The sequence below is a fragment of the Euphorbia lathyris genome, chromosome 7, assembly GCF_963576675.1.
Source record: "Euphorbia lathyris chromosome 7, ddEupLath1.1, whole genome shotgun sequence".
Taxonomy (NCBI): Eukaryota; Viridiplantae; Streptophyta; class Magnoliopsida; order Malpighiales; family Euphorbiaceae; genus Euphorbia; species Euphorbia lathyris.
In genome coordinates, this window is record NC_088916.1 from 25053372 (window position 1) to 25065529 (window position 12158).

General features: G+C 36.6%; 1 protein-coding gene across 3 annotated transcripts; it reads left to right on the forward strand.

The window, feature by feature from the left end:
• Positions 1 to 554: 554 nt before the first annotated feature.
• Positions 555 to 7107, forward strand: LOC136201441 (uncharacterized). Of its 3 annotated transcripts, XR_010673840.1 has the most exons (6): positions 563 to 1162; positions 3235 to 3402; positions 4125 to 4359; positions 4691 to 4913; positions 5591 to 5914; positions 6632 to 7105. XR_010673840.1 is itself a non-coding variant. In XM_065992101.1 (5 exons), exons 1-5 carry the CDS (start codon positions 773 to 775, stop codon positions 6735 to 6737), a joined length of 1122 nt encoding a protein of 373 aa, XP_065848173.1. In that variant the 5' UTR covers positions 555 to 772; the 3' UTR covers positions 6738 to 7107. The 3 variants fall into 3 exon arrangements, 2 of the variants coding, with proteins under 2 accessions (XP_065848173.1, XP_065848172.1); XM_065992101.1 differs by lacking the exon at positions 5591 to 5914 and having other exon boundaries at positions 555 to 1162; positions 6632 to 7107; XM_065992100.1 differs by lacking the exon at positions 6632 to 7105 and having other exon boundaries at positions 5591 to 6607.
• Positions 7108 to 12158: the final 5051 nt, after the last annotated feature.

Consider the following 12158-nt stretch of genomic DNA (forward strand, 5'->3'; position numbering starts at 1 on the left):
TTTCTCTAGCTTTCTAGTGATTTCTTTTTGTTTTCAGTTGAAAACTCATACATTTCATCGGATTTTCTCCATCTGATTCGCATCTGTTAGCTATATCTCTGTCGTTTACGCTTTTTTCAGATTTAGCAAGAGCGGAAACATGTTATTTTATACGTAAATCTACTGATCTACGGGGTTGCAGCAGTAAAAAAGGACTCAGATCCAGGTAGTCCAGTTAGTCGGAAGAAACTAAATGATGACGATTGGTTTGCAGTGGCTTTCATATGGAGTTGGATTTGGAAGAAGTATGAGTTTTGTCGTCTTACTGTTTTAGTTGTACATTTTATAGTTATTTTTGTTCTTTGTAGTCCTTTTATTTTCTTTATGGATGTTGTATTAGACATTAGTCTGTACTTTTGTAAAGTTTTATCTATTGCTATTTTCATGATGCACTTGTATTTTATCATCTAATGAAATACTTGAGCATCTTTATAAAAAAAAAAAAAAATAACATTTGGATGTAACCATCAAATAGCCATAAACCAATCAAATTTTGTATTAGGTTGAGGCAACATTGATTTTGCTTAAAACAATTAATTCAACTCCCAAAAAACCATATGTGACAAATTTGAAGATTATAAAAAATGGAAATGAGATTGCTTTTAAAATAACACTAGAAAGTAGAACCTGCAAATGGAGAGAATTAATTAGCGACAAATATTTCAGCTCCTCCGGAGTTACAAGATAAGATCGCATCGTAATTCTGTAAACAGAAAAACTGAAGCAAACACCAATGTCGAAGATGGTCGAAGTTGCTATGCCCTTCCATGTCCGCTTAACCTCTAACCCTTCTTCACCTCCAAGCCCATTCCTTTCCATTTCAAATTGGACCCTAAGAGGGAAGAAAAGGGAACAAAAAGCAGCAAGTACTTGTATAGCGTGGAACATCAATGCTGTTTCTTCTTCTGGGTACTTTAATCAAACAGGTGGTAGGCAAAGGCAATTGTTGCCCAGAAACGAAGTGTGCGGAAATCAAAAGGAGAGGAGTACAAGCAAGAAAAGGGTATTTTTCTTGGACGTAAATCCGCTTTGTTATGCTGGAAGCACGCCAAGCTTGCGAGCTTTTGCTGACTGGATTTCTCTTTTCTTCTCGCAAGTCAGCCTTAGTGACCCTGTAATTGCTGTAAGGCCTTTTTCACAACTGGATTGCTTGGTTTATTTATTTGTTTGTTGCTTTTAATTTTAATGTTATTCAACTTGGTGTGTAATTGTCATCAACTGCTTTGAAGCCTGAAGGAACACCCATGTTGTTTCGGTAGCTATGTAAAGTTTACCCATTTAGTTTATCAATGCTGTTCAAGTGGAGGCTATGTAAAGTTGACTGCTGGTGGCAAAAAATTGGCAGATAGACTTGACAGCCATCTCTCTCGAGTTGCAGTTAATGAGTTTGCAAAAACTTCAGATATTGCTCTATCAGGGCGAAAGAAGGACAAAGTGAAGCTATGAAAAATGAAATGGATGGTGATAGCAAACCTGCATCTAGTCTCGGAGCTATTCATCTTCACCTGTTGATAGTGAGTCTCTGAGTCATTTGAAGCGAAGTGACTCAGAGACTCACTATCAGCAGGTGAAGATGAATAGCTGTGAGTCGGACTAGATGCATGTTTGCTATCCTTCTCTCGCCCTGATAGAGCAATATCTGAAGTTTATCAATGCTGTTCAAGTGGAGGCTATGCAAATTTTACCCATTTATCGGAGTGTTGTATAATATTATATGAGGATTTGGGAAAATCTCAGCATTGGTTTTGTTCAGCAGTGTTCACATGACCTTAATAAACAAATGAATTTGGTCATTCACCGTTAGATCTAAGCCATAAGATGGTTTGAATCTCCACCATAGGATTCTAATAAGCCTAGATCTAACGGTGAATGGCCAAATTCTACATGGTCATTAAGGTCCATATGATCAAAACCATTGTTTTTAAATATATTACTTTCAGAAATTTTTCAAACACTTAGTTTTTTTATTTTGGTCAAGTGATTTTTTTCGATTGTCATACTCTGGGATCACGAGGACTAGAAGTCTAGAAGAAAATGGTTTAGTTCTATCAAATGAGAGAATATATCATACGCAGGTGTTTTATCCAACAATGGAAACCATTAAGAATGGCTAATATTTAAGGCACTAGCACAGTAGATGAACAAGAAAATGGTTCAGTTCTATCAAATGAGAGAATATATCATACTTAGGTTTTTGATCCAACAATGGAAACCATTAAGAATGGCTAATATTTAAGGCACTAGCATAGTAGATAAACAAATTCAGCAAAATGTGAAACTATGGAGTCAATATAGTGTAATAACTTTTCTCATATGTTGCGGGGCTAGATATTCCAGTACATTAGCATAGCTTTCCAAAGAAGTATCATCAATATTTCCGGCTGTATTTTCTGCATTGTGCTGATTTCTTGACTAAATGTGGAGTTTCATGTCAGGATTAGGATTTCTGACAGTAAGATTAGGGCAGAAAAGATCTTAGGAGAAGAGAAGAAGAGAGAAGGTTAGAGAAAGATCGAGATAAACAGAGAAAAGAGAGAATAGAGAGAGAATTTAGAAGAAAGAAATAAAGATTTCATTAATCAATTGCATAATGAGTTAGTACATGCCTATTCTCTTAAATAGGGAAAAGGGAAAAGGAAAGTAAAATGGCCTAACAAATTCATCTCTCTAATAATTCAAACCTACCTTAAATAGGAATAGGAAATACAATCTACCTTAAAAAACTCTAATAATTCTAACATACCTTAAATAAGAAAAGGAAATGCAACCTACCTTAAATAAGAATATGAATTACAACAATTTACTAAATAGATAGAATGACAGCTAAGGATGGTAAAGAGCCATTTTAATCCTTCTTCTTTTGCACATATGTGACATTTCATCATAAATTTTTAGGATTAGGGTTGTTTTCTTTATCTTTTTCTATGTTAAACTTGCCAAATTCGTGTATCTCGTGGTGTATTTTCTTCCTTGATATTATTATGCGGTTTCCAGTATCAAGGAAGAATTTGTCTCAGCTGAAAATATAATATATATGCTGATTCACAAAGAACAATTCCATTTAAGTACTATACATCAATCGAAATAATTTTTTTTATATCACTATATGTAATCATTTGATTTTGTTTGGAGGATAATTTGCTTAAGTATCTTCTTCTTGTCTTGAAGCTTAGAAATGGTTGTGTTAATTTTCAGGTCCTTGATGGAGAAGGGGGTAATGAGCTCCGCAGAAAGTTGTTGCCATCCTATAAAGCACATAGAAGAAAATTTGTAAACCAATCATCAGGTTTTCAGAAATTCTCAGAGGATCATATTAGAAGGTCACAAGTAGTAATGGATGTTCTTACAAAATGCAATGTCCCAGTGGGTGAACCTTCTTTTAATCTTATTTTTGTTCTGAAGTATATGGCCTCATACTTAATTTTTTATTTTTATAAAGCTTTCAGTTATTTTCTTCAACCTTCTTGGATCTCTTTGTTCGGAACCTTTCTACAATTTGTTTTTTCTTCTTCTAAAGATTGGAAAGAGAAGCTTTCTGGGTTTTATACGCATCTAACAATTGGCTTATAGAATTATGCTTTTTATAGATATATATATATTTTGTTTTCTTCTAAGATTATGCCCTAGTGGACAAGTGTCAAGGTTTTAACTTCTATGCTTTGTGCTCAATCTACACCAATTATTTCACTGTTACATGGGCATTATTGTTGGTAATTTTTCATCCTCAATAACAAGTACAGATAGGAAAATTGTATGGTTAAACTATTTCAGCTAATAGTTAAGCAATATTATTTATTTTAGTGCAAAAGATATTACTAGTTTATCTCTGACTTGGAGAAGTAAATCAATATGATAATGTATGGAAACTCTTCTGAAAGGGATATGTTTCTACTTTATGCTAGAAACCAGTTCATTAAGTTTCTACTTTATATTGTTGGGGATCTTGATTAATTTGCTCTGTTACTGTTACCACCACCATCTAACACAGAAGTCAGTATATGAGGATGTTTTTCACTAAGCAATTCCTGTGATATTTTTGACATACCTGCTTTTCATTGTGTTATTAAAAATTCAAAGTCATGTAGGTTGTAAAAGTAGAAGGTTACGAGGCGGATGATGTTGTGGCTACACTAGTACAGCAAGTTCTACAAAGAGGATACAAGGTGGTTATTGCCTCTCCGGATAAAGACTTCAAACAATTGATTTCTGAAAATGTCCAGATTGTTTTGCCTATTGTAGAGTTGAAGCGATGGTCCTTTTACACGATAAAGCACTACATTGCTCAATATAATTGTGACCCATGCTCTGATTTGAGCCTTAGTAAGTACGCAGTAGAGCTGTTCTATATTTAATTTGTGTTTGTTCCAAATTTTACTGTGCTTTTGCAAGCTAACATTTTTAGCATATTTGGTGCACTGTCATATAACATTTCAAAGAGGGAAAAGTTCAGAGAACTGCAAAAAATTCATAATCTGTTGATCACAGTTCTGATTCATTCATTATTAGCTTTATTCCATGTTATTATACCTAATTCATTACATTAATTGGAAGCTGCTCTTAGTCCCATTCCCCACTCCACTCCCCAATCAACCACTATCTAGCAAGTAACTTAAATGTCTGACAAATTCTCTGTTGGATCTATATTATACAGGATGTATTATGGGTGATGAGGTTGATGGGGTTCCTGGATTGCAAAATCTGGCTCCTGGATTTGGTCGAAAGACTGCACTAAAGCTTCTGAAAAAGCATGGTTCATTGGAAAATTTACTTAACGTTGCAGCAGTCAGAACTGTGGGAAAACAATATGCACAAGATGCCCTCACAAAACATGCTGATTATCTGCTTAGGAATTATGAGGTTCTGGCATTAAGGAGGTAATTTGGAAAAGATAAAAGTAATCTTCTTTTTCATATTTGCTAAGCTTAGAGCTACAAGATTATGTCTCCTGGTGGAGCCTTCCTTCATAAATTTTGATTTCTGCTGTTTCGTTTCCCTTCCTTTCATATTATTTAGTTGTTCATGACTTCTTCCTAACTTATGCAATTCAGATATTCATTTGTCGGGAGTGGGATGGAAACTTGCAATTTAGGATAAGATTATAATAATAGTAAGATAATAAAAGAGAAGAAAAAGATGAACCAACCAGATTGCTTGTATTGATTTAGGGAAAAAGGAAATAAGAACTAGATAGAAAACAAGATGCTAACCAGCACCTCCCGGGGAATGCTTCCCTCTCTCACTAGGAGCCAAAATAGAATAATAACTCCTCTTCCTATTACCTATTAGCTATTTATACAAGAGTTAAAGAGCTAGGAAAGCCAATAAAAGAAAATATTATTACTCCACTGACTATTGACTACTTGTATCTATTCACACCGTATCACCTAACTTATGCCACCTCACCATCCCCTGCTGCCCTCTTCCTTCTAGAATAAACCTGAAATATCTTAGGCTTTGGCCCCGCTATTGGTGACAGTAGCACTTCTCTATCAGAGTGCCTCCATTTCTTTTGTTGCGTATTTTGATTTCCGTGCATTACCCGGTTATACAGGGACGTTGATGTTCATATTCAAGAGGAATGGTTGATTGACAGGGATAGATGCAATGATTCCATTATTTTGTCTGACCTCTTGAAGGTGTTGGAAGAAAACAAAATGCCTTGTTACCGAAGTAGGTCCCATTCTTCAAAATGGTTGAGACCCCTCAGTGATAAGCTTTGAACTTCAATATAATTCTGCACCCTGGTTTTGGGCTAAAAACCCTCCTTACTTCCGAAGCGCCCCAGTTTGTATTCCTTTGATAGCGGCTGTGAGGAACTGTATCCGTTCTAACTTCTAAGAAATGCGGTGCTCGGTGGACCATTGATGTTACTGCAGTAAGTTTACCTCACTAGTCACTCCCCATGATTATATGGCTTTTCTCACTCTTAGATGAAATTGAGTAAATAGCGAAAAAAGCAAATTGAATTATGTTACATGAATAGAATGTGAATATGTTATAGCTTGATTTTAGGGATTGATTATTGTAAATAGGAAGATTGTACTTTCCTAGTTTAGTCACTATAGTTGTATAAATACCTGTCAGATATTCATGAATAATATATAAATTATTCTCCAATTTTCTGATTAATATTCTGACCTATAACCTTTGAAATGGTGAATGTCTCTACTAAAATTAGCTACGTGAATGCTTAACTATTACTGAAAACATTAAATTTAAAAAAGTGCATGTTGAACTCTAGAATAACACATGCATAGGCAGGAGTTCAGATCATATTAACTATACATCTCTTCTGGTTCCACTTGTTCTTGGTGGATGAAATATGGTTAATTTGATAAATGGTAACTATTAATTTTTTTTTTAAAACATTCAAACAATTGTTAGTGTTAATTAATGTTAACTTGTCATAACAAGCATGCACTAAACTATGCATGAATGTTAACACAACCATGCTTGTTTAACACTTAATCAGCCCATCTTCTATGGGATTTCTGTAACATAAAAGGGAGGTAATGCATTTGTGGTTTTAGTAAGGGAATGTTTGAATGAGTACAACTGTCTAGTGGATAACTTTCTGTTGTGTGATTGTTAGTCCGGAAGCTAAAACGATGAGCTCGAATGGGGAGCAAACAATTTATTGGCATATGGTGGAGGTTGCTGCCTGCTTTTTAAGTGATCTGTGTTGGATACCACTCTAAGTAGAGGAAATCAGGCACTACATTTATGCAGCAATGCTTCAGCCTGCCATGTCACTGTCTGCCTATATATGGAGGATCATTACAATGCTGAGATAGGATCCAATTTCAGGTTATATAATTTCCCAAGACAGGGATTGTAATTCTTACCTCAATTACTCCTAAGGATCTAATTTCATGGTCAAAATTTTCTAAGAGGAACTGTAACTTGTACCACTGTGGAACGAATATAGGGTTCATGTGATCTCCAAATGCTGCTGCATCCTGTAATCAAGAAATAACAATGGTAGAATAGTATCCTGCCTACTTGATACTTCTCCTTTCAATTTTTATTGATTAATTATCTTATTTTTCAATTCAAAGATTGAGCCATTCATTAATTATAGTTGCACATATTGAGCCTCTATACCAAATATGGTTTGAAGTGCGGGACTCGTTTCATCTACGTGTAATAAGGCTCTTTATTTTAAATTTTAAATTGAATTTGATGTTCATCCCGCTAGTTAAAAGCTCAATGTATTTAATTGTAATTGGTGATGGATCAACGTGACGAGTTGGAGATTCAGGGTTTAATCAATGAAAAAACTCAAAATGACGTCTGAGTGGTTTGTGGTTTGTATTTGGGTGAATCTCACTCAAATCACTACGGTCATAATAATTTCATCAACATAGATAAGTAAAACAGTAACACGACCATTGTTATGTTTAATGAATAAAGAATGATCTGACTTACACTACATATATCCATGTTGAAATAGAAAACGATATAATCTAGAATACCATTGCCTACTAGGTTGTTTAAGCTCATATAAAGATTTTTCTAACTTGTAAAGGTAAAAAAAATCTTGGTGGAGGTTCCATGTATATTTTTTCTTGCAATTTTCCATAAAGAAAGACATTATTCACATCGCATTGAAATAAAAGCCAATTTTGAGTGACTGCAAGAGCTAACATATATTTTTTCCTGCTCCATGGGGGAGAAAGTATCCATATAATATATTCCTCCCATTTGAGTGTACCCTTTTTGCTACTACTAGCTTTATATCTTTCTAAGGTACCATCACTCTTTAGTTTCACTTTGAACACTCATTTACAACCAACTTTTTGTTTTCTATGAGATAAAGACACTAACTTCCATGTTTTAGTTGACTCTAAACCCTTAACTCAATATCCATTGCTTCTCTCCAACACTCAAGTTGAGCTGCTAATTTGTGAATCTTAGGTTCTGGTGTAATTGTAAGATTTAACACAATTTGTTTTCCTAGAAACTAAAACACCCTTATGTTAACCGAGTTAAGTACAATGATAATCAACTATATAACTTGGTTTATTCCTAAGCCTTTCTGACATTCTTTGCTCAATCATAGGAGAATGAGACTCGATATCAACATTATTATCTACTGTAACATGATGAGGTAAATCAACAACATTATCAAACACATTATTATCTATTATCTACTGCATCATGATAGAGTAAATCAACACTCCTATTATCAATGTAAACACTATTATCATCATTGGCATTATGAACATGACTAGGCAAAACATGAACATTAGATGTAATATGTGATTGCAATAAAGGAGAAGAAAACACTTGATCTTGTAGTTGTGTTCCAGGACTTAGTATTGTTGTTTGAAGTTGTAAAACATCCCCTTCAAAAGAAAACCAAACTGGTTAAAAAGTCAGTATTAAGAGACACATCAGTGTTCTCAGGTTCCAAAAGCAAACCTACACTCTTGTATGGAAAAATATGCTCTACAAATTTCACATCACGTGAGACCGTAAATGTTTGTGTCTTCATATTAAAAACCTTATAGCCTTTTGTATGTGGTTTAAAATCAACAAAGACACAAGCCTCGACACTTATATCAAATTTTGTTTTTCCAAACTTCAAATTAACAATGTATGCTAAAGAACCAAACACTCTTAATGTATCGTATTTAGGAGAATCTCCATATAAAACATTGTGTGGTGTTGTATTATTCAAAATTGGAGTATGAAAAACATTTATCAAATAAACAACATGAAGAATACAATCTGCCCAAAAAGTAAGAGGCAAATTAGATTGAAATTTTAATGCCCTTGCAACTAGTGCCGAATACATGGTTGGTACCTTGGGCGACTGATTTTATACATGCGTGTGTAATTTTTTTTCTAAATTAAACTTGCTCAATTTTTTTTATATATGTTGTGCTATAATTTGAGTGGTCAAGAACCAAATTTTAAGTACCAATATAAAACTTTTCAAAATTAAGCTAGATTTTATTTAAGATTCCTAACATGTGAAAAAAATCGTGTTTAATCAAATGAAATCATCAATCTTTAACAATTCACAATTTATCAAATCCCTGATCAAATTAAAGGTATCAATCCCCATGGAATGTTTTGTTTTGTTGATCGTGTGACAGTTGGCTTGGCCCTAATATTAACTTTTTACTTTGAATGAATGAATATAATAAATTAATAACAGAAGAAGAAAAAATCAGGGGCACCTTTCTTTTTTCCATTCCTCTTAAACTATGTCCATCAAACATATTTCTTTCTTTTCTCTTCTCCATCTCCATGAAGCACCCTATTTCTCTCTCTCTGTGGATTTTCTCTTATTCGTTGAATTTGGTTAAAAATGACAAGAACTGTAAGAATCTACTATTTCTCTATTCTTGTGCTGGAACATTTCTTAGAGACAGGGGGCTGGAACCACCTCTAATAGCTGGAAAACACTGTTTGGACTGCCTGGAACCACCTACCTAGCGCTGGTCATTGAGTTCTACCGAAACCTTCAGATTGATGAAGATGACATTGACTACATGATCAGCTCAGTAAAAGGTATTGCCATCACAATCACCCCTAAGTACCTAGCCAAACTACTGAACCTAAAAAGTAAGGGCACTCAGCTCCGTCGAGTTGGAGACGAAAAAGATCAGTATGAGAAGGAATAGTGTAAGCCTAAGGGCTTTGTTGGTGAACTCGCAGCAACTTCTTTTTCTCAGCCTCAACGTCAGGCTCACTACATTCTGACCAACTTACTCTTCCCCAAGGTCAATGCAACAACATCTGCCTCAAACTTTGAGCAATATTTCATATGGCATCTACTGGAGAAGAAACCTTTAAACATGCCTGTCTTCTTGATTGGAATGCTTCAGCGTAGGTCTGGACAGCTTAGGATGGGCTCACTGATCACAGCCATCCTTGCGGACCACAAGGTAAATTTTGAAAAAGAAGACAGTGAAGTTGGAACAGAGATCACTGCTGAGATTCTCTATGGTCTTGCACACAACAGACCACTGGTGCCTAAGGGCAAGAAAGCTGAGACTGCTCAGGACACTGAAGCTGCCAAACCTAGCAAGGGTAAGAAACGAAAGGCTGGTGTACCTAAATCACCTCTGCCTAAGTCTCCCAAGGCAACGACCAAGAAGGTCAAGGTCTCAACTTCTAACTCTGAGCCAACACTTGCTGAGACACCTGAGAAAAGAGCTGCCACTGATGACCTCAGTGAGGATGACCAACCTTTGAGGAAGAAGAAAACCTTCAGGGTTAAGGGTTTAACAGCTCCACTGCTGGCTATTGTTGTTGCTGTTCCTGAGGATTCCCATTTCCTCAAAGCATAAGGAGTAGTTCTTGAGGAAACTCCAGTTACAACCTTTGCTCTGGAACAACCAGCCCCTGCCGTCTCCTCCATTTCATCCTCCACTGAGCAAATAAATGAACCAATCCACACTTAGGAGCGGATTTAAGGTCAAGGAATACGAACCTTTGAAGAGGAAGCCTTGGCTGCTGGAAAGCGACTTGAAGGTGAAGGAATACGAGCTTTTAACTCGTCAGCTGCTGGAGAGTGGATTGAAGGTGAAAGATACGAACTTCTGAGGAGGAACAAACTCAGCACCTAAACATTGATCCCTCTCACTCACCAGCTCCTATCTCCACTGCCTCACCTAAACATAAACACCATCATCGCTCCAACAAAGAAAAGAGGTACAAGAAGTCAAGCAAAAGGCCTAAGGTCCATCTTCTTGATGATGGCTCACCTCCAAACAAAAACTCTATTGACCCCAACAACATAGAGTTCATCTTCTTCACACCCAGCACTCCTCTTTCTGAGCAACCAGTTCAGCAAAAGCAAGCCTCTGTTTTTGCAACTCAGGAACAAGCCTTATCTGAACCCAACTTGGGCCCTCAATCATCCAACACTGCTGCTCCCACCATCTCCTTAACTGAGCCAGTGCTTAATGTAACTACTGCTCCAATCAACTCATCTACTGAGCAAGTAATTGAAGCTTCACCTGCTCTGAACAACTCTGCAACTGAGTAAGTGATTAACTTGGCTTCTGCTCCATCTACTTCAAATCCTGAGCAGATAGTTCCCGAGTCCTCTACCGCTACTGCTAACACTTCCAACACTGAGCAAGCTCGCACTGACTCTTCAATTCCTGTCCAACAACCTTCCAATCCAAATCAATCATCTGGAATGGACAAGGAACCGACCACTGAGACTTCACTGGGCAATTAAGATGATGGCCCAGAACCACTCACCTTCCTCAACGCCACTGAGTCTGGGCAAAATATTATCCACTCTGCTTTTGCCCTAGTCAATGACATGGCCAAGTCTCAAGCCAACAACTCTGCAACACCTTCTATTGAGCCCACTCCTCTTAACGAAGTCATGCATCTTCTGAACGAACTCAAGAGTCTCAAAGATCTGATGCATGAACTGACTGCTTTGGTCTCTCAGCAAAATAACAAGGTGTTTACTGATAGAATGGCCGAATTACAACTGCTGATGGTCCAGCACAAGGATTCCCTTGAAGGAAAAATTATGGCCATCTCAGCTGCTAATTCCACTGTTGCCACGTCTGCTAAAGTAACACAACATTTCCAGCAGATGTCCACTGAGCTCACTAAAGCTCAGAATTCTATCACGTCTTCATCCGAGTGCACCATCGAGCAATCAGCATAAATCGTGCAGCAACGGAGACTGAACAAAAGAAGACCTCTGCCATCTTCAACTTTTCAAGAGATAAATTTGGGCATGTCAAACATCAAACCCAACAATGCCATAATTATGACAGTGCAATGTTGAGACTACATCAGCAATCCTTTGCTAAGCTCACTGAGACGTTGTCCTGGCAAGCCAAATCAATCGAATTTCTTCTCAGCAACATGAGTGCAACTGGAAACGTGCCAGAATCAAATATGCATGCTGGATTGTTAGTATTCAACGGCCTCAAGGATAGTGCGAGTGCATTACAACTATATTCATCCAAACTCTCTCGTGCTGTTGCCGCTGGTCAATTTCTCCCTTCCACTTCTGGACCCAATTCTGATGCTGGTAAAAAGGGGGAGAAAGAAAAGGGAAAGGCTAAGGAAGATCAAAGGAGTCGTTCTACTGAACAAGGAACTCAATAGCAGCAAACTCACTCCACTTC